Source organism: Capsicum annuum, chromosome 3 (genome assembly GCF_002878395.1).
Source record: "Capsicum annuum cultivar UCD-10X-F1 chromosome 3, UCD10Xv1.1, whole genome shotgun sequence".
Lineage (NCBI taxonomy): Eukaryota > Viridiplantae > Streptophyta > Magnoliopsida > Solanales > Solanaceae > Capsicum > Capsicum annuum.
This window is the reverse complement of record NC_061113.1, coordinates 143,020,442-143,048,215: the sequence shown is the minus strand read 5'-3', so window position 1 is coordinate 143,048,215 and position 27,774 is coordinate 143,020,442. Positions and strand designations below refer to the sequence as shown.

Sequence of the window (27,774 nt, the reverse complement as noted above, 5' to 3'; positions counted from 1 at the left end):
CTGCCTAGGGTACTATTTGGGTGGGTACTAATCATATGGTTGGGTATATTTTGGCTTGGTTGGTCATATGTTGGATAGTATTGGGGGGCCAAGGTGGGGTCTAGGGTATGTGTAAGGGTACCACTCGTCCCTATGGTACGGATGGGGAAGGTTGGTCGTTCCTTCCCGTGGGATTTTTATACAATTTAAGTGGGAGTATTAAAGATCTTTCCCCTTATAATTCCTTGGGACCCCACGACTTAAAACACCTTTTTGAGGCTTGATCAACCTATTTGTAATCACTGAAGCACTCTTAACTCTCTCAAAATCTCTCAAGGCTCTTGGGTTAAGTAATAGCTAGGGTTTCCTATAAGGTAGTCAATTGAGGATCATAGGGGTGATTTCATCTCATAGGGTTTCCATTAAGCTGGTCACTTGTCATTGATGTTGGGTGTATTTATTCACTTTAGCATTACTATTCTAGCCTATTTAGCCTTGTTTTGAGGACGATTCATGTGATTAATGGGTTGAGAATTAGATAAGCCAGAATTTATGCATCCAAGTATGTGTTTACATTGTTTAATGGCGGTTTCAAATGAATTTTAATTCACATTGATCATTTAGAAGTCACCCGATAAAACTAGTGTGATTAGCATGAGCTAGGCATTTTTCTAGTCTATTGTGTTGGGTTCTAATGTGATTTAATGAGTTCCAAAGGTTTTTATTATGTATTTATATCTGAAAAACTTAGTTATAATGTTCAAGGTTCAATTGTATCAATAAAAGAGTCAAAACTATAAGTTAAAGCTCATTGTGAATTTAGCCTATGCTTAGCTCGTGTTTCTAGTTCATTGGTGAGGATGTTGTGTTGTTTTGAGATATAAATTGTTGTGTTTAATGTTATAGGATACTTGTTGAATGGATTATAATGTTATATGAAGGATATACAAGCCTCAAATAAAGTACAAACAACTTAAAAAGTCTCGTAAATGACCATGGGAGCAAAAGAAACAATCTGGACGTAATTTGGACCCCTGGAGAGTTTGGAGCATGTTTGGGCGGTGTGTTTAGCCTATGGGTGTGTGCCACATTACATTGTATTCCGAAGGGGTTCAAAGTAGTGAAACACCATATCACGGAGCCATGCTAATTGACAATTTTCCAAAAATAGTGTCTCAACGCAATAACATTTCTTTGCTCTAAGGACCAAAATCGGGAGAAAAGTGCCCAGATGTGCCCAGTGATTCCATTTGACACATGGCGCGACACGTTGACACTAAAAATCGAAATAATTCTTCCAAGAACGACGTGGAAACCTAATCCAAGTGGGGTTATTACGTATATACTATAAATATGACATCTTAAAACACGTTTTGAGAGTCTTGGAACCCCCAGATCACTTGGAACAACATTGGAAGCAACCACAACTTCCTTTTAGATTATTATTTCTTTAATTTAGCTTTATTTTATGGTTTTAATCATTCATACAATAATTGGATGTTGATTTTTCCTATTAGTGGCTAAAAACTCCCTTTCCGGGGTTGAAGCCAAGAACATAAGTACGATTGTTTTGAATTAATTTCATTTGGTTTGCTTATCATTAATGGTTTTTGTTTATTCTTTTTAACCTATTTTAAGGATTCTCAACCCTTAGAATACATCAATTATCAACCTTGTGAACTCGGGAGAGGGAATTAGGAGATAGAACATGGGAATAAACAAAGTATGGGTTCTTATTATTTTATGAAATAAAGAATTGAACTTAGCAACTAGGACAGGGATGAACTTAAATGCCTTACTTGATTCAAACATAGGATGATATCTTTAAAATACTTAATTGGATTGTTACATCCCCGCCCAATGATGTATTTGTAATGTACAAATTAGGTGAATGATTAGAGGTCTAGAGACCATAATCATGCAATTAACCCTACGAATCAACAACCAAGATAAGCAAGTTAACTAATTAAATTCAATAACATAGTATGATTGTTCAAGGTGCATCAACCCTGGGTTTTCTCCCATTGATTGGTTCAAGACTTTAATTTCCACATTCATTACTTTAGTTTAAATTAACAAATTACAAATTCTCTTCTTGGTTATGCTAGCATAAAATTAATCTTAGAAATGAAACTAGAATTGAATAGTTGTTAGATCAAGTATCTGAGGGATCGATACTTGGCTTCTTGAAGGCCACATTACTACTTGATAAAACCACGTACACTTGCACGTGCGCTATCAATTTTTATGTGTAGTTGCCCGAGACATGTATTTTGGCAATTATTTATTTTAGTTTTAATTTTAGATTTATTTGGTGTTTTTATGCTTGGTCTTGATTTTCTCATCGCAGGAAATAGGGTTTTAGGTTGATAAGCTGGCAAGGGATTAGGATTATGTAGAATCAAGATCCAAACCCAAGAAAGACTTTCACCAACGCAGGAGAGAAGAACTTCTCCCTATAATTCCTCAAATACAAGAAGACCATGAGACTACTGCTCCAATGGCTGAAGAACAAGTAGCCCTAAGGACAGTTAGGCAAGTGGCAGTCCCACTTCCGACAAACTTGACTTCCCCAATTCAAAGACTGGCAGCTGGGGGGAATTTTTAGTTGAAACATAATATGGTGCATCTTCTTATCGACAGTGGACAATTTTCAGGGCTTTCACATGAGGATCCACAAGTCTACTTGCAGACTTTAATTAAGCTTACTGATACATTCACTCCGAATGGGGTTACTTTATATTATGTGAGGCTGACACTGTTTCCCCATTCACTTTTTGAAAGAAGCTAAAAGGTGGTCGAATACGGAGCTGGCCAATTCAATTACTTCATAGGATGACTTAGCCATAATGTTCCTCATCAGATTCTTTCCATCAAGCAACACTGAGAGACTTCATAGTGTGATAGTAAGATAGTGAGCTTTAAACAGAAGCTTGATGAAAAGCTTTATCATGCTTGGAAATGCTTCAAGGCTCTTCTTCGGGAGTTTTCACACCACCAACAGTCCAATAAGGTACTTTCTCATACTTTTATTGAAGCTCTTAATCACAATACAAAGATTTTGCTAGATTCATCCATAGGTAGTAAAACATTGGAATGGACTTATAATGAGCTGTACACATTACTGAACTGCATAGCACAAGGAAATTAATAGTGGGATTCAGATTCTAGAAGTTCCATGAAAAGAATTTCGGGCGTACTAAAGGTGGACTATTTCATAGCCTTATCAGCATAGGTAACTGCCTTAAAAAATTTGATCAACACTTATTTTAGCAGCATAAAGTTGGGAGCAGCACAACCTGCAGTTATAATCAATGCTATCCAACAAGCTGCAGGTTAGTGTGTGGTATACCAAAATAGTAGTCATGAAGTGGCCATGTGTGCTTCAAATGTAGAATCTATGATGTATGTACGTAATGCTCTAAGGACAAATTATAGTAATGCCTACAACATAAAGTGGCAAACTCAACCACCAAATCAGTCATGGAATGCCCCACAGGCATGAACCTAATCAAATCTTTCAATAAGCAACATGGAAGAGATATTGAAACAACTCTTAGCTGGTAAAGCACAATTGGTTGCAAATATTAAAAGTTAAAATTCAGATTTACAGAATCAGCAAGTGGCCACAAGAAGTTTAGAGTTGCAACTGGGAAAATTATCATAGGTACTGAATACAAGCCCATAAGGTGGGTTGCCATAAGATACAGAAAATCCAAAGTAGGTTATGGCAATTACCTTACGAAGTGGTAAAGAGCTTCAAGAATAACCTTCCAAGGAAACAAAGGAGGTTGATGGTAATATGGTGACTAAATAGGTCCCCGAAGAAGTTGTTGAAAATTCAAGGAAGTCTGAGTACTTGTGACCAAAAGTTGTAGAACCAAAAGTAAAGAACACACTGCCAAAAAGTTGCTAAACCAGAAGTGGGAAGACACTGTCATTGCCCTTCCCTCAAAGGCACATAAAAGTGAAGGAGGATGTCTTGTTCAAAAAGTTCATTAATACATTCAAAGAGCTTCATATGAACATACCTTTGCTAGATATTTTGAAGAGTATGCCTAAGTATGCAATGTGATTGAGGGATGCGGTAGAGAAAAAAGTGAAATTTCAAGATAGGGGAACAATAATACTCAATGAAGAGTGTAGCACGGTAATGACACAGAAAATCCCCAATAAATTAAAAGATCAGGGGAAGTTTCCCATCCCTATTCAAATTGGGAGTAAAGAGGTTCATGCACTAAGTTACTTGGGGTAAATCATATATTTGATGCCCCTATCATTGTTTAAAACATTGTGATTAGTGGAGTGGAGATCAATAACCCTGGTTATAAAGCTCGCAGATGAATCCATAACATATTCGGAAGGAGTAATAAAGGTTGTCATCATAAAGGTTTGAAAATTTGTTATTCCTACTGACTTTTTCATTCTTGATTTTGTTGTAGATGAATAGGTACCAATAATCTTGGGGCGTCCATTCTTAGCAACTGGAGGGGCCTTAATTGATGTTAGAGAAGACACACTCAAGATGATGGTAGATGATGAGGAAATGGTATTTAATGTTTACAAAACACCCATCATGAAACCCCAAGTTAAATATTTGTCTCCAATCAATGTGAATAAAGGGGAAAAGTGTGAGGTGGTTAATCTACCAAAGATATCTTCAAATTACCCGATTGAACGGGCCAAGTTGAATTCGTTGTTTCCCAACATGATGAAGGTTGAATTTGAAAAAGATGTTGGCTTTGAGAGTGTAAACTCAAGAGGTTTGAACTGAATAAAAAAAAATTCTCTCAAAGAGGAGTAAAAGGGTGAAGAAATATGGCTGAGTTAAGTTGGATCGTGCCATGACAGTTAATCAGGAGCTTCTTGGGAGTTAACACAAGTTTATTAGGTATGTTTTCTTTTATTTTTTTCAATTTTATTTCACGTAGTTTTTGTTTTTGGTTGAGTCAAGGTTAATGGGAAGTCTGAGTACCATAAACTTGAGCTTGAAGCATGTCAAACAACGAGAGTAGGGTTTCCATAGATATCCTTTATGTGTAAAGATACTGCTAGCTAGGCCTAGAGGCCTCAGGGAGCATTTCTATCTGTTACCTAAAAATTCACTTTTGGGACAAAGTATATTTTTAAGTGTGGGGTGGGGAAATTCCTAAATTTTTACACAATTTTAAAATATTTTGAGTGAGATATTATTGTTGGTGCTATTTTTGAGTACATGATGCAAGTTGGTTTATTTTTAAATGCATGTTGATTGATGAGAATTGTTATTTTTTAGACTCATAGGCTCATGTTTGTGACGTTTGTATTGGGTGTCTTAAATTTGAATTCATGCTACTATTTTGTTAGTAGTCTATGATGATCCTATTGAGTTGAGCATTTTCCATGTGTGATTTGAGTTTTTGTATATTTCTTGTTGCATGTGATGTCTAGAACTTGCCCAGTGTGTATGTCAAATAAAATATTGAATGCGAGTTTAGGAGATGATATAGGTATTTCTTTGATAGCTTTGTTTTATACCTTCAATTTTTTCTACCCTTATGTATTATCCTAGTTAACCCCCATTGAGACTTTATCTTTTTCTTTGGAAACCTCATAAGTAGCCTAATCCTTTCTTTGATGGTCCTTAATTTGATCCAAAAAACTTCTAAGTGCTTTAACGAAAAATTAATTTTGTAAGGAGTTTAAGAAATTAAAGAAGAAAAAGGTTAAATTGATGCTCCAAGGTAATTGTTATTGGTGCTTATATTTGATTTGTCATGGATTGATGTGATATAATTTAAGATAGAAATATTGTCATAGTTGGAAAAAAGAGAAAAAATGATTTATGTGGTAGTAAACTATATTTCCACCAAGTATTTTGTGAAAATTCATAAAAGGGATGGGGCAAAACAAAAGATATAAGAGGATGGAAAATGGTTTAATTTGGTTGTTGAAGATTGGACTTAAATGTATAATGTAGTGTATTAAAGTGCTTAGAGTGGTTAGTCACTATTCCCAAATAGTTCCTACCCATCCCTTAGCCTAAATTACAACCCAAAAAAAGACCTAATTGATCCTAAGTTCATTATTCTACTATTAGTGGAGCACTACACTAAGGGAAAACCTATGGTTCATCCAGTGTTACTTGTGAATCCCTGTGAGGGTGAGCGTAGCTTGATTTTTATATCCAATGTAATAATTTACATTATTGTGAGTTATTATGGGTAACTCTCTTGTGGTGAGGGTCACATATTTGATGAATATGGGTGATTCTTCTGATATCTTTAATTGAGAAATTAACATGAGTTTTCCACTTGTGGAGTCCATTTTTGAGGTTAGGATTTTTTAAAGTAGGATTCTTGAACTTTTAATTGGGTATAACATGCTTAGTGTTGTAAACTTGCATTTCGTATAGTCATTGTAGTGATAGCTTGAGTGTCTTGCATGTATTAGAAGTGTGGAGTCTCTTCGTCTCATGGTGTTTATAGTTAAGAGTTTCTCATGGACTAACAAGGCTTTAAGTGTGGGGTGGTGATGTTGAGTGTATTTATGCACTCTAGCGCTACTATTCTAGCCTATTTAGCTTTATTTTGAGGATGATTCATGTGATTAATGGTTTGATAATGAGATAAATGAGCATCTTTGTGTCCAAGTATGTGTTTACAACGTGTGATGTTGGTTTCAAATGAGTTTTGATTCAAATTGATTATTTAGAAGTCAACTGATAAACTAGTGTGATTAGCTTGAGCTAGGTGTTTTTCTAGTCTATTGTGTTGGGTTCTAATGTGATTTAATAAGTTCCTGAGGTTTTTATTATGTATTTATATTTGAAACAACTTATTTATAATGTTCAAGGGTCAATGGTATCAAGAAAAGAGTCAAAATAATAAGTTAAAGTTTAATGTGAATTTAGCCTATGCTTATCTCGTGTTTCTTGTTCATCGGTGAGGATGTTGTGTTGTTTTGAGCTCTAAATTATTGTTTTTAATGTTATATGATGATTTTTAAAGGTATTATTATGTTATATTAAGGATATACAAGCTTCAAATCATGTGGAAACAACTTAAAAAGGTTCAGAAATGACCACGGAAGTAAAAGACACAAGCTGGATGCAATTTAGACTCCTGTAAAGTTTTTAGCGCGTATGGGCAGTGTGTTTAGAATATAGTTGTATTCTACATTCCATTGGATTCTTAAGGGTCACAAAATGGTGAAACACCTCATCGTGGAACCGTGACAATTTGTAATCTTCCCAAAACAGTGTCTCAACGCGATAACACTACTTCGCGCTAACGACCAAAATTGAGAGAAAAGTGCCCAGTGATGCCATTTGACATCATGGTATGACACGTTGACACCAAAAATTGAGATAATTCTTCAAGAATTATGTGTAAAACTAATCCAAGTAGGGATATGACTTATATACTATAAATATGACGTCTTAAAATATGTTTTGAGAGTCTTGGAACCCCTAAATCACTTGCAACAACATTGGAAGCTACCACAACTTCCTTTTCGGTTTTATTTCTTTAATGTAACTTACTTTTATTGTTTGAATCATTCATACAATTAATTGGTTGTTGGTTATGGCTATGAGTGTCTAAAAACTCCCTTTTCGGGGTTGAAGCCAAGAACATGAGTTCGATTGTTTTGAATTAATTTCATTTGGTTTGCTTATCATTATGGGTTGATTGTTTATTCTTGTTTTAACTATTTTAAGGATTTGCGACCCTTAGAATACATCAATTGTGAACCTTATGAACTCGGGATAGGTAATAGGTAGATAGAACATTAGAATAAACAAATTATCGATTTTTATTCTTTTATGAAATATAGAATTGAACTTAGCAACTAGGGCAGGGGTATACTTCGATGCCTTACTTGATTCAAACATAGGATGATAGCTTTAAAATACTTAATTGGATTTTTACATCCTCACTCACTGATATAGTTGTAATGTACAAATTAGGTAAGCGATTATAGGTCGAGAGACCATAATCATGCAATTAAACCTACGAATCAACAACCAAGATAAGCAAGTTAACGAATGAAATTCAATAATATAGTATGATTGTTCAAGGTGCTTCAACTCTGGATTTTCTCCCATTTATTATTTCAAGACTTTAATTTCCGCCTTCTTTACTTTAGTTTAAATTTACAAATTATAATCTCTCTTCTTGGTTATGTTAGCATCAAATTAATCTTAGAAGTAAAATAAGAATTGAATAGTTGTTATATCAAGTCTCTGTGGGATAGATACTTGGCTTCTTGAAGTCAAATTTACTACTTGATAATACCACGTATACTTGCGTGTGCACTTGGGTGATGTTAGTCATAGTTGGACTTGAGATGACAATTACGACAAGACCCTAGTTTGGATTTTGTCACTGTGGTCTGGCAGGGCGCAGGTGTCAGGCACAAGTAGCTGGAGCAAAAATCCTACAATGTTCAGCTCTCGTGATTTTGGACTTCTTGTACTTGCCTTTCCTACATCTGGTTCATATGTCCTACTTGCGGCAATATGTTGATTTGGTAGGTGTGGAAAGTCAGTTTTTCAACTATTCTTTGACTCTCAAACATGTATTGATCATGATCAAGCTGGAAAACATCCCATATATCCATAATCACTCCAAAAGTGGTCAAATACACCTTTTTTACCATTTCAAGTACATATCATCCAAAATATGGTTTTCTACAAAACATACCCTAAACTGATCAAATCAAACAAAAAGGCCTCGAAAACTTGCATATTTTTCTTATTTTAAGCATCAAAAATGCTATATTTCTATAGCTCATCACGTCTCTGCACTTTGCAGCAAAGTTTTGGTGGGAAGTGGTACGACATAGAAATGGTCCGCCTTCTTTGGATAACATAATATATTGGATAGAGCAGCTTTGATTTCAAGCTTGATTGTCGGATATTATATAGATTTCTCATGATGGCTTTAAACTAGGATCCTTATGATGGCATTCGATGAGACCACTTTTTTCCACTCTCGTTGCTTGATTCAGAAGTTATGTGATACAACTAGTATTCCTCCTATTCTAGCAGTGGATCAGAAAATTGATGTGACCCCCATATAAGATATTATCTTAATTAAGGATACAACATACTTGGTCCTTGCACATAGAATACAACCACCTTTTATTTTTGGTAAGACCTATTTTGAGGTTTCTTCTATTTTGGCAGATCTTGCTGAGAGGCTGAATATAACTAGTGATGTTGAGATAGGAATTCAAAGAGATGAGCCAATGAATGCTACATGTAAGGGGGATCCAGGTGCATCTGCACAAACCACGATGTCTACTCTAGAACAAGTCGAGGCTACAATCTTGCCCCATTGCTAGACATTTTTTGGGATTGTTAAAGTTCTACGTGAGTTTGTATAACAAAAGCTTGAGTAGTCAGAGGAGGTGACTACCTTATTCACTCATATAGAGACTCATTTAGCCATGTTATTTTGGCAATCCGCCATGGTTCCAGACCTCTTTTGAGGTCTCTCAGCTAGGATTAAGAGCAGAATGATGACAGTTATGGAGGAGTATACTGATAATGCTCAAACTGCACCTCTCTTACAAGAATGTAAGCGATCATTGTCAATATATAACCCAACTAGGTTAGGGTCAAATCCCGCAAGGAATAGGGTGTGAATTTGAGTTATCTGCGGGTTAATAAACTGATAGTTACCAGTTTCCTATGAATGGGGTTGTTTGGAAGTGTAACAAATAATTACTTCTTAGTTCAGTGTTTGAAATCAATATGATAAGGAAAACTAGAGTTATGTTCACTATGGGTATCGAGATTTGAAAGACGCTAGTAAAGGTTTAATATTCTTGTGGTAGGTAGGAATAGCAGACTATCTTTGTCGAAGTTATGTATAAATGTTTCTCAACCTATGTAGACATCTAATTACCTAATTCTCTCGAACTTAGGGAATTTATATTTCTTAATAGGATCTTATCCCAAGTTAACTAATCTTGTTACAGCATTAATTATTAAATGGAAGTTTAACGCTTCCAAGTCCCTGTTGATAATTCACTTCTTACTAGGGTTGATTTCATATCTCAAGAAAATCACTCGTAAGCAAAGTCTATTGTTTGCAACCAATAGTCAGCATGTAAAATAATGGATAATAACAAGAAGTTCCTACCACCGTTAGAATCTTGGACACTTAGTTACGTTACAAACCCAAACCCATAGATCCCACAACTCGGTTTAAAGGAATTTAGCTACTCATAATAAAATAAGCAAGACAACTAGTTGAATTCATACTTAGATAGATGATCTTACAGCAAGATGAATAGCAACAAGTGTTTCTCAGATTTTGATCCAGTAGAAAATCCCAAAACAATTGTAATAATCTTGCTAAAGAATTAAAGTCAAATATAGAGAGAAAAGTGCTCAAAACATGAGTTCCAGATGTCCCCCCGATCATCAATTAAAAATCCTAATATATGCTTTAAATACTTTAGTCTAATTATGGAAACAAAATCATAGATCACAGTTTTTTCTCGGATAAGTGACGATGTGTGAGATGGCTTATCAAGAGTCTGTCAGCTTATCCGAAATGTTGTCAGCTCCTCTTCACTTTGATAATCTTTGCCTTGGGCTCACGATGAGGCTTGATGGCTAATCATACATGTGATGACTTATCAGAGATGTCATCACTTCTTCACTTCAAAATCCATTCCCTGTCTAAGCCTGACGATGAGCCTGGTGACTTATCACACTTCTGATGGCCTATCACAGATGTAGTCATACATTCCAGCTGAAGGCCATTCACTATCTAAGCCTGATGATGAGCTTGATGGCTTATCATAATTCTAACGGCCTATCACAGATGTCGTCACACATTTCAATTGAAGACCATTCTCTGTGTAAGCCTGACGGCAACTTTAATAGCTTATCACAAGGCTGACGACTTATCAGAATAGTCGTCAGCTATTCTTCCTTCTCTACTTTCTCAGAAATGAAATTTTTTACTCCCATAATTACTAATTCTCTAGTATCTCGACTTTTAATGCAACATCATAGAGAAAACAATCAAAAATGACAAAATTTACTTAAGACTTTACAATTATTCTCAGTTAAAAGCCAAAAATGTGTTAGCATCTGCTCACACATCAACACCCTCAACTTAAAACAATTGCTTGTCCTCAAGCAACTAAAACACAACCAAGAGGATACTAAGTACATTCGACAGTCAACCATCCATATTATCTCAAAACACATTCACCATTTCCAAGGTTAATTAATTTAAAAATAGTTGTGTATGTTATTGTAGAACAACAATGTGACACACAGGAATCAAGCTAAGGCATCAGTTTAGCAACAACAACCATGCATATGACACTATCCAAACAAGTTATCACTTAGCAATGTAACCAGTGTGCCCTCACTACAAAGAAGTCCCACTTCACTTATATCAGACATCACCTATTTAACCGTGGGGACAATCACTCACTCTCAAAATAAGGTTCCAATCAGTGTATGCCAAATACCATAGGCTTGCCATTATTTTCATTACCAAGATTTCCAGATAGGTCAGCTAGGATCACTATAGGCCTTCTCTTTGGCTTGTAATGTAGGCTAGGGGCTGGTATGATACTCGATGATATTTAAAGTGACTAAGCCTCCTTGACACTACACTATATTTTGGGGTCTCACTTATTAACCTTTTTCTATCATTCTTTTTTCTTGATCACACATATTCAGGATAGGTGCGGTTTTTTCTACAATCAGTTTTTCTTTTTCACAACTTTTCTTTTCTTGTTCTTTTATGCCAAACCTAGCTTTTTTTTTCTTTTATTCTACCTTTCTTCATACTCATTTTACATCACACACCCCTATGATAGCCACCCTAAACTTAGGCCATTTGCCTAAGTCAAGGTGCATAATATCCAAGGAGGACCAGGGCTAAAATAGGTTCATTATGATATAAATGGGACGATGATAAGTGTCATAAATAATTGGCTATTCGGGCTCAAAATAGGGATCAAGTGATATTATGCATACAGGGAAGGTCATTTAGGCTAAAGTGGGCTAACATTAAAATGGCCTATGATCCTTTCCTATCCTCTATCCTTTAACCTAGGTAAGACTAATCGGGCGAGTTCTAGATTCAACATACAAAAGGAACTAAATAAAATCTCACACACACATGGCACACAAGTATATCACAATTTACTAATCATCCAGTTCATGCAATAGTTTAGCAATGGTTATCAAGTCACTAGAACTAATACCATATAAAGATGCACAGTGATCATAATTAGATGCAAATCACACAGTTAAAGAATTAGACCATTTAAGAGGTGTTTACAAAATAACAAAACCATGTTAACTGACTTAGGTAATTGTATTTCTCCTAGTCAACCATAAAATATTACAATAACAACTCACCCTACACCCTTAACTTAACATTAAAGAAAAACTGAACTAAGGGTTAGGGTATACCTGAAGTAGATAAAGCTCAAGGATCATGGGTGCCATCCCAGTAATTAGTGGGGGCCTACTAGTTGAGGCACCTATGGCTCTCTCTCAGATGGTTTCCTTCCATTTCTTATTGTCAACTAAGGACTCGATTATCTCATTCTTTGTCTCCTCTTTTTCAGCCTTCTTTCTTACTCTTTCTCTGCTTTTCTTTCTTTGTTGCTATCAGGCCTCTCTTTCTTACCCTTACCTTTATTCTCACCCTTCTTCTTATTTTTGTTCACTGGTTCCCCTATGAGATCAAGCAATGGGATTTCACCTTCAAAATCATCAACTATCGGATCTGTCGACACCATAAGTTGGTGTTGCTGTAATACCCCAACATATGCCTTTACCTTATCCAGGGCTACTCTAAATTATGAAAGGTCTGAGCCCGACATTTCTCATATCCATGTATTGAAATGCTTTTGTAACATATCAATCTAATTGGGCAAGGCTCGAAAGGGCTCTAGTACGACCTTAATCCTCTTGTCTACTGCAAAGGCAAATTTTTTGGCAAAAATTTGAAGCTGAGCCTCTCACCATTTGGGTAATTTTACCACTCTCCTAAAATTCATCGGGTTGAAGGCAAATTTTATGGTAGACACAGTAGCTAATGGATTTGTTTCATTTCTAGGCACTGATTCTGATATTGCTGAGGATGTCGGTGTTGTATCTTTAGAATCCTACACCACTATATTAGGTGCTGAGCTAGTACCTATAATTGGCAGATCTCTTTCAACCCCTGCTCCTCTATTAAGTGTCAGCCTCGGCTGATTTTCATCATATGGGATAGGGTTGTGGGTCTTCTTGGCAAGCAATTCACTATCTATCCTTGCAACTTTAGGTACATTAGCTGCCTGAAACAACCTCATGATTATACAAGTGAAAGGATATGTCGTGTCTAGTCTTGAGACCCAAATTTTCATCTCCTCAGCAATGATCTCTATGAAGTTCAAATTGAGTTTATCCACAAGACTTGCGACCAGTATTGCTCTATAATATCCAATGATGTTATCTCCCTCATTAGGCATCAAATAGGTTGACACTACACCATACCAGAACCTTTCCTATTGAGTCAGAGAGGCCTTGAAATCCTTTCATTCTGGTTGGTTATCCATTCAGGTTTCCCTTCAGCTATGAGAGTGGCTAACCAAGACCGTTAATTTGGATGATGCTTCAACCAAGCATAGAATATAGGTGAAGTGGACTGAGAAGTGAATTCGGGACCATGAAGAAATTTGTTGATTGTTGATTTTTAGAGATCTACCATTACACCCCATACTGGAACTTTATCCAAAAAAGGTTGATCCACTGATTTCTCTCCTTCTTTGCGTATGTTCTCCAGTAGAGCCTGATAGTTTGCATATAACTCTTGAACTAGTGTAGAGCAAAATGAGCTTTCTCCTTTTGCGGTCCATCCCAAGTCATAGTCTCGGAATTTCTGCTCCAGTTTAGGGTATTTGCTCAACCCACTAGTGATGGTCTTCTTTTCTTTAAAGATTGTCCTTTTAAAGGTTTTTCTTTTAGTTTTGAGAAGCCCATCATAGAAGATTTTTTGTTCCTTAGGAATTTTCCACCTAACACTATCTCGAACCCCGAAGTTCTTACATTAACTATAGTTCCCCAAATTAGAGATTCTTCATCATCTTGTTGCTTAGTAGAAGGGGACCCAGATAATGGTCCCTTATATTCAAGTTGCTCAGAATTAGCATGTTCTGACTGAGGTTCCCCAGACTTAGAATGCTTAGACTAAGGCTGCTAAGAAGTCGTACTGTCAGGTGGTGTTGTTTATTTAGTATCACCTTCTTCACTCTCCTACACCTCAACTGGTAGAGGTGGCGAAGGCTATTTTTAGATTTTTTTTTCCTTTGCTTCCTGAGCAGTGGCTCCACCTCCTTGTAATCGGATCCCTCATCGAAGAGTCTCTGAGGTACACTCCCCTTTGTCACTTTATTGGTAGGTTTAGTGCTCTTTTCTTTGGGTGCCATTATAAGACTTGTAGAAAAATAAAACAATCATTTAGCACTCATTATCATACAACTCAATAAATTCAGTCATTATAATTCTATATCACTCCAAAGAGGTTCACAATTGTATTAGAGCAACGTTGTGATGACACGTTTTGATAAGTCATCACAAATGTGATAGATTATCAGGCGTGTTGGTAGCCTTAAACAGAACAAGCTTATTTTTCCTAAATTGTGATGACATAGTTTAATAAGCTATCATATTCGTGATAGCTTATTGGGCTGACAATGTGTTTGATAAGTTATCATTTTTCACACAATGGCAAGTTATGCTTACCTTAATCCCTTGAAACTAAGATTTACATTAGTTACATCACTTACCAAATGAAGAGAAGTGTTCAGTTTTGGGAATACCTGATGAACGACTTTCACTTGGTTACTCGAGTGAAGAAGAGTTCGTAGATAAAGAGGGACCTTGATTTGTTTGAATTCTACCCCACTCTCACAAGAAAGGATATTTTCTCATTTTACTTGGAAATATTTTTGAAAAAGAAAGGTAATAAACTATCTAAGGAAGGAAATAAAACTTATAGGAGAGAAAAAAGAGTATGTCGGAAGGTGAAAAGGTTGACTGGGCTGGGTTGGATATTTTTTTTAATTTTGGGCCCAAATTTCACCTGACAGCTTATCAGATGTCTGATAAGTCGTCGGTGATGTCGTCAGCTCAAGGCAGTGTGTTTCCTCATTTTGAATTCTCTGACGCCATCTCTGATGGCTTATCATAGGTGTGATAGCCCATCACAAACATCGTCAGCCTTAGCAGAACATGCCTCAACTTTCTTGAGATGACTACATCAATTTTACCTTCTTTGTACTAGAACCTAACTACAAAAATAAAAACACTTTTCTTGAAAACATAAAAATTTTGGGTTGCCTCCCAATAGTGCCTGATTTAGTGTTGCGGCATGAATCGGTTATCTTGACTACTCAGAATTCATCAAGACAACCTACTAATACCTCTTTACCATCTTCATTGAATACATCCATGATTGAGAAAACACTCATCTCCTTTTCCTGTGTCATGGGTGAGTGCATTATGAATCTTGCTTCTTTGTCATTGAGCCTGAACTTCAGCTCATTCATCTCTATGTCTACTATCACTCTCCGAGTTGCAAGGAATGATCTACCTAAAATAATGGGTACTTCAAAGTCCACATGACAATCAAGAACTACGAAATCCACAGGAAGTATAAAGTCGGACACCTTTACCAATACATCATGTAGTAATCTTATTGACTACTTGACAGACCTATCCGCCATCCCCAGTTGCATGTTTGTTGGGGTTGGATCTCCCAAACCCAGCTTTTTATACACGGCTAGTGGCATCAGATTTATGTTCTCCCCCAGACCATATAGGGCCTTAGCAGTATTGAGAGGCATGATTATACATGGAATAGTGAATGCTCCAAGGTCGACCTTCTTCTATAGTAAGGATCGTGTAGAAATGACACTTCAATGAAGGAGATTGTCCACCGAATCATAGCTTACTACCCTTTTCTTTGTAAACTGGTCCTTTATAAACTTAGCATATCCTGGCATTTACTCCATTGCCTCAACCAATAGCACATTCACTGACAATTTCTTGAGCATTTCCATGAACTTGCTAAATTTTGTATCATCAATTTTTTCTTCAATTGTTAAGGAAAAAGAGGTGATGGTTTTGGAATAGTGGTAACCACTACCTCCTTCTCCTTCTATTTTCCCTTTTCTAAAAAATCAACAGGGTTGTCCAACTTCTCAGCCTCCATTGGACCACCTTCTTCTAGTTCATCATCAACTACCACTTTAACTATATTTTTGCCCATGGAATGGCTAGGTAATATCTTACCACTTTTAGTGGTAATCGCCATACATGAGCCATCGTTCCGTGATTTTGGACTATATCACTAGATAATGTTCCACTCTTCTTCTAGTTCAGTACTGCGGAGAGTTGGCTCATTTGTTATTCCAGCTTTTTAATCGCAGTAAAGTACGAGTTTACTAACTAAAAATTAGAGAACAGATCAGTTTTCATGGTAGTCACCCTTGAGTTGGTAGCCTCCACTCCCTTAAACAATTTAGCCATCATGTCCTATATGGATATCTTTTTAGAACTTGTTGTACCAGCCTCGTGATTTCCAGGAGGGACATATAGCCCGTTCCTATCATTATTGCTTGTCCTTGCTCCTGATTCTTATATCTATCCTTGTCATTGTAGGTTCGGCCTTGATTTCCTTGGATATTGCCTCATAAACCCCCCGATCATTTACATAGTTTGCCTCTTCTTCTAAGTCAGACTCAACTTTTCCCTGCGATCCCACAGCCTTCACTTTCTCAGTATTACCTAATAGTAAATTCTTGGTTAGCAAGTCCATCTGTGTTTCTTGGTGAGCCATGTCTTAATCACTCTCCTCGTCTCTTCTGCATTGTTCTGCAGTCATATCCATAGAAATAGTGGGGTTTGCTACCATAGAGTCTCTAGAATGCTATGCTCGACTCTGTTTGATCATTCTCTTTAGCATTTCTAAAGCCTCTGGGAATGTAAGATCAACAAAAAAACCACCATCAGCATTACCTACAATTGGTTTTGTCACAAAGTTAAGAGCCCTATACAAAGTCTCCATCAAGCGTATGTCTGCCATATTGTGGTTCGGACACTATGCTAGCTTCTTTTTTAATCTCTCCCAGGTTTTATGCAAGGATTTAGTTGGGAGCTATCTAAATTTACTAATCTTATCCCTCAACTGTACCCACCTGGAAAGTGGAAAGAAACTTTCTAGGAAAGCTCCTTTCAACTGCCTCCAGTTGGTGATAGAATAGGATGTCAGCTCATAAAGCCACAATGTTTCCTCCCCAAACAGAGACAATGGAAATAATCTTAAATGGATATCATTATGACCCACTCTTGGGTTATCAAATGATTAACAGATGGTGACAAAGTTCACCAGATGCAAGTTCGGATCATCCCCAGGAAGGCCACAAAACAACCCCTTCAGATTAAAGAGTTGAATTTTAGTACTCATAATGTTGAATTTTGCCCCAAGTGCTAACGGTGAAGTAATAATTTCACCCATTGAACCAGCTCTATCCATTCTATCATCATCATCATTGAGGTCATACTGGATCGGCTGGTGATCTTTCCTTCCTGAGAATGGACGATTCCTATTAGAATTACGTTGTATTGGTGCAGCTATTTTATCCATACACCTTGGGTTACTAGGGTTCTGCAACTCCTCATTTCCTAAATGTTCATCGTCAGGATTTGGATGTCGTACTTGTTGACCAACATTCTGCACATTCACCTGAGCTCTAGCTAAGGCTGCTAACCTGTCAGCCTCCTGCTGGTCTACCATTCTGCTAATTAGTTGCGGTTCTAGATTAAATGGTAATAATGGTCCTTCAAAACTTCTGGTTCTTGGCATACACCACAAAAGTCTTGAAGAAAACAAAAACAAAAATAAACGTAAAACTGGGAACTTGACTAACAGTCAATTAGCGCACACAAACTTTAATTTATAACTGTATTCCCCGACAATGGTGGCATTTTTTATAACGCTCAAACTATACCTCTTTTATGAGAATGTAAGAAATCATTATTAATATATAACCCTACTAGGTTGGGGTTGAATCCCACAGGGAATAGAATGTGAATTTGAGTTATTTACGGTTTAATCAATTGATAGTTACCAATTTTCTATGAATGGGGGTTTTTGGAATTGTAAAAAATAAGTACTTCTCAGTTCAGTTTTTGAAATCAATATGATAAGGAAAACCAGCGTTATGTTCACTATGGGTATTGGAATTTGACAGACATTAAGAATGGTTGAAGATTCTTGTGGTAGGAAGGAACAACAGACTATCCTTGTCGAAGTTATGTCTAAATGTTTCCCAACCTATTTAGATATTTAATTACCTAATTCTCTCATACTTAGGGAATTTATATTTCATAATAGGATGTTATCCCAAGTTAATTAATCTTGTTACAGCATTAGTTATTAAATGGAAGTTTAATGCTTCCAAGTCCCTGTTGATAATTCACTTCTTACTAGGGCTGATTTCTTATCTGAAGCAAATCACCCATAAGCAAAGTCTATTATTTGCAACCAATTGTCAGCATGACAAATAATAGAATTAACTAGAAGTTCCTACCACCATCAGAATCTTGGACACTTAGTTACGTTACAAACCCAAACCCATAGCTCCTACAACTTGGGTTAAGGGAATTTAGCTACTCATAATAAAATAAGCAAAACAACAAGTTGAATTCATACTTAGCTAGATGATCTTACAGCAAACTGAATAGCAATAAGTGTTTCTCAAATTTGATCCGGTCAGAAGATAGAAAGAAAAATGCTCAAAATATGAGTTTCAGATGTCCCCCCAATCATCAATGAAAAACCCTAACATATGCTTTAAATACTTCAATCTAATTACGGAAACAAAATCATAGATCACAGCATTTTCTCGAATAGGTGACGACGTATGTGATTGCTTATCACAAGTTTGACGGCTCATCAGGAATATCATCAGCTCCTCATCACTTTGATAATCTCTACCTTGGGCTGACGATGAGGCCTGACGGCTTATGAAACATGTGACATCTTATCAGAGATGTCATCACTTCTTCACATCAAAATCCATTCCCTGCCTAAGCTTGACGATTTATCATACTCCTGACGTCCTATCACAGATGTCGTCACATATTTCAGCTGAAGGCCATTCTCTATCTAATCCTGATGACGAGCCTGACGGATTATCACACTTCTGGCGGCCTATCATAGATGTCATCACATATTCCAGCTGAAGCTAATTGTTTGTCTAAGCTTGACGGCAACTTTGATTGCTTATCCCAAGGCTGATGACTTATTAGATAAGTCATCAGCTATTCTTCCTTCTCTACTTGCTCATAAATAAACTCTTTTACTCCCATAATTGCTAATTTTATTGTATCTTGACTTTACTGCAATATCAAAGAGAAAACAATCAAAAATGACAAAATTTGCTTAAGACTTTGCAATTATTCTCAGTTAAAAGCCTCAAATATGTTAGCACCTACTCACACAGCATATACTAGTGAGCTGAATACACAAAGAGAAAACTTTGAGTCTTGAATAAGTGCACGACTGCATGAGATATTGGCAGCATACTTGTCAGGAATATGTGAGAAGATGGCTATTTATGTTGGGTGTATTTATACGATCTAGTGTAGTTATCCTATCTTGTTCAGTCTTAATTTGAGGACAATTTAGGTACCTTATGTGTTAATTAATAATTAAATATTCATCTAAGTGTTTGAGTGTGTGCTTATAAGGTTTAAGAATGTTTTCGCACTAGTTTGGATTCAAATTGAACATTTAGAGTCTAGACAAGAAAGCTAATGTTCTTGGTTGGGTTTTGATTTTTTGGCTTTTGAAGGAAAATTTTAGGCCTTTTTCTTAGGATAATTGTGTGTTTTCAAGCAGCCATTGTTGTATTTAACATGCTATTTTGGTGCTTTCAGGAAGAACTACATGTGAAGAATAACTTGGACAATCTGACAAAAACAAAGGAAAACAAGCACGACGGCTTATGCGATGGACAATCGACCTTTTGACGAACCATCGATCTAAACCATCAACCAAAAGAAAAAGTCAAAGACTCTGGACATCCTGTGACAGTGCAAGCGATGGACCATCGGCTCTGCGATGAACCGTTGGTTTGACCCATCACCAAGATACAGAACGCATAATCACTGAAAGTCTTATGATGGTCCAGGCGACGGGTCGTCGACCTTGCAATGGACCATCGCTCTACCTATCGCCTAGAAGCAGAGAATGGAATCACTGGAGGTCCAACATTGGTACAGGTGACAGAACATCGAACATGTGATGAGTCATCGCTTGACCCATCCACCATAAAGTAAAAAATCTTAGTTTGAATTTTAAAACCCCAGTTCGGGAATCATATAAATACTAAGTATTAGGGTTTAGTCATGACTTTGTTTATGATTAGTTTCATACTTTCTCCTCGAGTGAGGGCCTTTGTAATACTTTTCTTTTGGATTTGAATCTGGGGATTGAGATTTGATTATTAGTTTTTATATTTTCCATTGAATATTGAGAAGAACAATATTGTGAATTTTGTAATTACTCTTCTAAAGTTATTTATGAACATCAATATATCTTTGATTTCTGATATGGAGATGAGTAGCTAAACTCCCTTAACTAAGGTTATGGGAGTCTGGGGTTATGAATCGGTTTTGATTTCTAATATCTTGCTAAATTTCATGAACCTTTATTCATTATAATAGCATCCCTTGGTTGGAAACATGAGAAGTGAGACCATAAAAATCACTTGTTTGAGAAGAAAGGGGGGATTGGGAAAAAAAGTGATTCACATGAAATCCATTGGTTTACCCTCTGGGTTAATGGGTTGATGGCTTAATAGGATTAACCCCCATAAAAGTGATATTGAATAATGCATGAATCCTTTAAGATGGAGATCAGTAAAGGGTGAAACACCCATTAGGTTGAGAAACACGTGGGTAATTCATAGAATTCAATAATTTTTGCAATTGAACACATAAGTTAGAACTCGAGCACAAGTTCACAACCCTAACTATTTGAACATCTTGGTGAGCATAACTCTAGTTAATTCACCCTTTTTGAAATTACATCGACATTAATTCTCATTAGCTACACTCGTGTGTGACACAAATACGAAAGAACACTGTTAACACTTCAAAACCCCCTTTATTTTGAAACCTTCAACAAATAGTCTAATAACAACCACAACACTTTGTGAACACAGTATTCGCTTTGGGATTCGACACCAAACCTAGTTGGGTTTTATATTTGACAACGACCGCTTATACTCTTGTAAGAGAGTTGTAAATTGAACGTGTCAAATTTTGGCACCGTTGCTGGGGAATACGGTTGTCAATTAAATTTGTGTTTGTTGCTTGACCTTTGGTCAGAATTTCCCAAAATTTTACTTTTTATTTGTTGTTTTTGTTTTGTACAGGGTGACCATCTTTTATGCCAAGTACTCGAAGATCAGGTGATTCTTTATTACCCACTCATCCAGAACCTCAACTTATTGGTAGAATATATGGTCAACAAGACTAAGAAAGAGTAGCTGCTCAGTAGAAAGCAACTAGACTAGCTACCTTGGCAATTACACAAGTGAACCAGCAGAATGCAGATAATACAAGCCGATGACAAAATCCAAATAGTGAGGATCTAGGTGATGATGATTTATTAGCTCTAGTCAATCTGAGGCATGCAGATAATTTTCCTGCACCGACAAATAGAAATGTCAATAGAAATTGCCCTGTTAGGGAAAGACCGAAATGCCCAGCCACCCAATTTAATTTGGAGAAGGATGATGAGGACTTGGATGGAGCTGGTGCAATATAGGATATTATTCCTCCACCCTTAGCACTCGGAGCCAAGTTTAATATTACAAGCACTATGATCCAGCTATTACATCTCAAAGGATTATTTGGTGGGCTTGTGGCTGACGACCCGAATATGCATTTGGTTAATTTTATCTCAACATACAAGTCATTTAACAACCTAGGGGCTGGACAAAATTCTATTCAGTTCGACTACTTCCATTGTCTCTATCTGGAGAGGTAAATTTATGGTTGAATGGGCCAACTCCCATCTCTATTACTAATTGGAGGCAACTGAAAGATGCTTTCCTAGAAAGATTCCTTTCGCCATCCAAGAAGGCATAGCTGAGAGATGAAATAAGCAATTTCAAAAAGCATCCAACAGAAGCTCTCTATGAGACTTGGGAGAGATTCAAGAAGCAGCTTATGTAGTGGCCAAATTATTACGTAACCAATATCCACTTAATGGATATATTATATTGGGCCTTGAACTCTATAACTAAGACAGTGATGGGAATGCGGAAGGGGGATCATTTGTGGACCTCACCTTCCCTGAAGCAGCTGACATACATGATCGTATAACAAAACAAAGTAGAGCTTGGCATACCAGGGATTCTGAGGTAGCAAGCTCTACTGTATCCATAGGCATAACTGTATAACAAAGGCGAAGAGAAGAAGAGCATGACTAAGACATAGCTTATATGAAGACACTAATAGATCTTCTCACTAAGCATTTGTTATCGGGAAAGATAGAGAAGGTTAAATCTGTAGCATCACAGGGAATGGCTGACTCCAATTCTGAGGAGGAAGCCAATTACTTAAACAATTAGGGGGGTTTTCGAGGCAGTAGCCAAGGAAACCAATGTTAGAACTTCTATGACAAATCGGGATATAAGGATCATTATCAAGGTAATTAGAAGAGTAAGGGTGACAGGAGTGGGTTGTATGTCCCTCCTAGAAATCATAAGGCTGCTGCAACTAGTTCGAGGAAGATGTCCATAGAGGACATGATGGCCAAGCTATTGAAGGGAGTAGAAGCAATAAGTACCGGGGTGACTGAGATTAAAAGTGAGTTATCCTTAATAAACCATCTAGTTGACTCGTACTCTACTTAGATAAAACTGTTGGAGCAGTAAATGAATCAACTTTCTACTGTATCCAATCAAAGAAAAGTTAGCACCCTCCCAACAGACACAATGCAGAACCCAAGAAAGAATGGGTCATGTATGACAATCACTACTAGAAGTGGTAAGGTATTGTCAAGCCCTCCTGTGGGAGAGCCTGTGGTTGATATTGTAGCAGATGATATTGAAGAAGCAGAGATTGATCATCCAGTGAAGTCTTGGAAATCAGATAAGGTTATTTATGATGCACCATCCAACAGTCAGCAAGTTAATGAGTTGGAGAAGAATAAGGGAAAAGAGGTGGAAGTGGTAGTTACCACTCTTCCAAAACCACCTCCTCCATTACCCCATCGATTGAATAAGAAGGCCGACGATACAAAGTTTGACAAATTCTTGTCCATGCTTAAGTATTTGACGATTAATCTACTATTTGGGGGTGGAGGCATTGGAGAAAATGCCTGGGTATGCAAAATTTATGAAAGATCTTGTCACGAAAAAGTGGTCAGTTAGTTTTGAGCCGATGGAAAATTTGTATCATTGTGGTGCTATTTTCATAGGGTCTCTAGTGCAGAAAAATATAGATTTGGGAGCATTAACTATCCCATGCACTATTGGGCCTCTTGACTTTGCAAAATCTTTATGCGACTTAGGAGCTAGCATAAATCTGATTCTGCTAGCTATTTATAAAAAGTTGGGTTTGGGAGACCCCACACCTACCAATATATGACTTGTGATAGCGAATAGCTCGATAAAATAACCTATTGGTATTTTGTATGATGTACTGGTGAAGGTTTCTAGCTTCATATGTCTTGCGGATTTCATCATTCTGGATTGTGAGGTGGAATTCGAGGTGCCCATAATCTTAGGTTGACCTTTTGTCGTAATTGAAAGTATGCTGATTGATTTGCAAGCTAATGAGCTCTTATTTAGGGTGAAAGATAAAGCAGTGTAATTTAATGTTTGCTAATCACTGAAGCAGTAGAAATAAATGAGTGTGTTCTCAATTGTTGATGTATATTATTATGGTGAGCAGGAGGTTCCGATAGAGGAGAAATTTGTTATCGAGCCCTTAGCTATAGTGCTGATGAATTTTAATTGTGAAGGTATTGAGGAGTATGAGGAAACTATTTGTGCATTAACAGAGATGGGATCTTATTTTTATGCTCCTAATAAGCTGGATCTTGATCTTAATATTACCCAACACCACCAGCTAAGCCATCCATCGAAGAGCCACCAGTGTTGGAATTGAAGGAACTTTTATCCCACCTGTAGTATATGTTTTTGGGTAGCGGAAACACTCTACTTATGATTATTATAGCAGATTTAGGCAAACAGCAGGTGGAAGCACTTACTTCGGTGCTTCAGAGGTATAAAAAAGCAATAGGCTATACTATTGTAGATATTATTGGTATTCCCTCTGGTATTTGTAGTCATAAGATACAACTTAAAGAAGACTATACTCCAACCATCGAGCACCAACGGCGTCTTAACCTACTGATGCAAGAGGTGGTTAAGAAGGAAATTTCTTAAGTGGCTTGACACAGAAGTGGTTTACCCTATTTTCGAAAGTAAATGGGTAAGCCTAATTTAATGTGTCCAAGAAAGAGGGCATAACTATTTTTGTAAAAGAAAAAATAAGTTAATCCCCTTAGGCCCATGATCGGGTGGAGGGTTTGTATGGACTATCGCAAACTAAACTCATGGACGCTGAAAGACCATCTCCCTATGCCATTTATGTATGATATGCTTGATCGGTTGGTGAGAAAGAGATGGTATTATTTCTTGGATGGTTACTCTGGCTAAAATCAGATCTGTATTTGTCCTGAAGATTAGGATAACACTACATTCATATGTCCGTATGGCACTTTTGTATTCAAGCAAATTCTATTTAGGTTATGCTATGCATCCTCCACCTTTCAATGGTGCATGATTTTTATTTTCTCTGATATGGTTAAGGACATCTTGGAGGTGTTCAAGGATGATTTTTATGTGTTTGGAGATTCATTGAGCTGTGCTTGGCAAACCCGAGTAGGGCTTTGCAGAGGTGTGTGGAGTTCAACCTTGTCCTTAACTGGGAAAAATGCTACTTCATGGTGAAGGAAGGCATTGTGCTCATTTATTGAATTTCAAATAAAGGCATTAAGGTAGACAAGGTAAAGGTTGAGGTGATTGAGAAACTACCCCCTCCTATATCAGTCAAAGGGGTACACAGTTTTCTTGGTTATGTAGGGTTTTACCGTAGATTCATACAGGATTTCTAAAAGATTGTGAACCCGCTTTGCAAACTTTGTGAGAAGGAAGCAAAATTTGCTTTTGATGATGACGGCAGAAAGGCCTTTGAATGCCTTATGTTGAAGCTAGTGGAAGCTCTAATTATTAATACTCCTGATTGGATGAAGTCGGTCGAGATTATGTGTAATGCCAGTGGAGTGGCACTTGGAGCAGTTCTCAAACAAAAAAATGAAAAGTTGTTTCATTCGATATATTATGGAAGCAAGGACCTAAATGGGGCTCAGAAGAATTATACAGTGACAAAGCAGGAACTTCTAGCAGCGGTGTATGCTTATAAGAAGTATCGGGCATATTTTCTAGGTACCAAAGTAGTAGTACACACTGACCGCGCTGGCTTAAGGTACCTAATAGGAAATATGGATGCTAAACCAAGATTGATTCGGTGGGTATTGCTACTTTAGTAATTTGACTTTGAGGTCAAGGATTGGAAGGGATATGAGAATTAGGTGGGTGATCACCTATCCTGAATCAAAGGTGAGCAGGTAGTAAAAGACAAGCTTGAGATTGATGATACCTTTCTGAATGAGAAAGTATTGGCTGCAGTGCTCGAAAAAGTACCTTGGTATGCTGACTTTGCAAACTATATTGTAAATGAAGTAATGCCGGAGAATCTTTCCTTTTATTAAAGGAAAAAGTTTTTCCATAATGTGAAAAATTATTGTTTGGATGAACTATATCTATTTCGGCAGTGCGCAGATGGCATTATTAGATGATGTATCCCAGAAGTGGAGATGTTGAGTGTACTGAAAGTGACTCATGCTTCCCCAGCTGGAGGTTAACATGCTGGTGATCGTACTACCAGAAAAGTTCTTCAAAGTGGCTACTATTGGCCCACTTTGTTCAAGGACGCTTATGAGTTCGTACAAAGATGTGACCAACATCAAAGGCAAGGGTCTATGTAAAAGTTCCCTGAGATGCCAATGTCCAAGATGTTAGAGGTAGATTGTTTGATGTCTGGGGAATTGACTTTATGGGGCCCTTCGTGAGCTCATTTAAGATAAAATATATCTTGGTATCCTTTGACTAAGTGTCAAAATGGGTTGAGTAAGTGGCTCTAGCAGATAATGAAGGGAAGGGAGTCGTTGCATTCTTAAGGAGAAACATCTTCTCTCGCTTTGGGGTTCCACGTACCATCATAAGCGATGGAGGATCACACTTTTGCAACAATATTTTCTAAGCCGTGTAGGCAAAATATGGTGTTAAGCAGCATAAGGTAGATACGCCATATCACCTACAAACAAGTGGGCAGGTGGAAATCTCCAATTGGGAAATCAAGGCTATCCTTTCCAAGACTGTGAATGCTAGCAGGAAGGATTAGTCTAAGAAGTTGGACGATGCATTATGATCATATCAAACAACTTTCAAGAATCCTATTGGTATGTCTCCATACCAATTAGTTTATGGCAAGGCATGCCATTTGGCGATTGAGCTACAGCATAAAGCGCTATGGGCACTAAAGCATCTTAATCTAAAGTGGGATGAGGTAGCAAATATAAGACTGGGGCAGATTAATGAGATAGATGAGTTCTGTCTCGGAGCTTATGAAAGAGTTGATCTGTACTAGGAACCAATAAAGAAATACTATGATCACAAAATTGAAAAGAGGGAATTTCAGAAAGGTGACTTGGTGCCTCTGTTCAAATCTAGACTCAAACTATTCCCAAGTAAACTTAAGTCCAAGTGTTCAGGCCCATTTAAAGTTAGTCAAGTCTACTTATCTGGAGTATTCGAACTTGAAAATGAAGATGGAAGTATCTTCAATGTCAATCAGCAATGAGTAAAACTTTATATAGGTCCAAAAGACTCGATGAAAAGTATTGCTACTTTCTATCTCTATGAAGTCTGAGTAATTGAGATAACTAAGTCATGTCGCGATGATAAATCAGTTTCTAGTAGGAGGAAACCCACATGGTGTTGTTGTATATCATTGGCTTAAGTTATTTTGTTGTTTGTTTTGTTAATTTGGCCAAGCTGAAGGGTTTATGGAAGTATGTAGGTACAAGATTGCAAGGAAAACAAAAGCAGAAGGAGTTTTAAGTGACCGGCAAATTACCCGACAGACCATCGCAATCTAAATTACTGTCGCAGTTACCGTCGCAACAAAGTCTAGAATACAATAAACTGGAAAAGTAGCGATGGGTTGACCAACATTCCATCACATGTTTGATGGCCCATCGTATGAACCATCATCAATGAGTCAGAATGTAGGTTCACTGGATTGGGGTGATGGTTTGACTGGTGGACAGTTGCATACCTAACAAACCGTCGTGCTAACCATCTCATTTAACCCTATTTCAGTGGGTCGGGTTGGATCGATTTAAATATCCAATTTTTTCCTACTTACCATACCCAACATGGTTTTAAATAGATGATTTAAAGTGGTTGAGTAACCCCTAAATGATTCAACGTACCTGAACCCTTACATTTTCTCTTAAAACTTTCCAGTTCCCTCTTCTCCATATATTTAAAGACTATCTTTTCTTTGTTGCTGTCAATAATAAGCAACAAAAACTTTATCTCTAAAACAAGGTGGCATATAGCGTC

General features: G+C 37.1%; 1 protein-coding gene across 1 annotated transcript; it reads left to right on the top strand.

The window, feature by feature from the left end:
- The first annotated feature begins 24,885 nt into the window (after positions 1-24,885).
- Positions 24,886-25,856, top strand: LOC124896731. Its single transcript, XM_047408476.1, has 4 exons — positions 24,886-24,982; positions 25,075-25,142; positions 25,236-25,616; positions 25,713-25,856. The coding sequence occupies exons 1-4, from the start codon at positions 24,886-24,888 to the stop codon at positions 25,854-25,856; spliced, it is 690 nt and encodes a 229-aa protein (XP_047264432.1).
- The last annotated feature ends 1,918 nt before the right edge of the window (positions 25,857-27,774 follow it).

Bases quoted from the DNA above. Each gene is read 5' to 3' on its own strand.
- LOC124896731 (XM_047408476.1), top strand. From the start codon at position 24,886: ATGGTTAAGGACATCTTGGAGGTGTTCAAGGATGATTTTTATGTGTTT. The intron at 24,983-25,074 runs GTGTGTGGAGTT...TTTCAAATAAAG, and splicing joins CCGAGTAGGGCTTTGCAGAG to GCATTAAGGTAGACAAGGTA. The intron at 25,143-25,235 runs GTACACAGTTTT...CTTTGTGAGAAG, and splicing joins CTCCTATATCAGTCAAAGGG to GAAGCAAAATTTGCTTTTGA.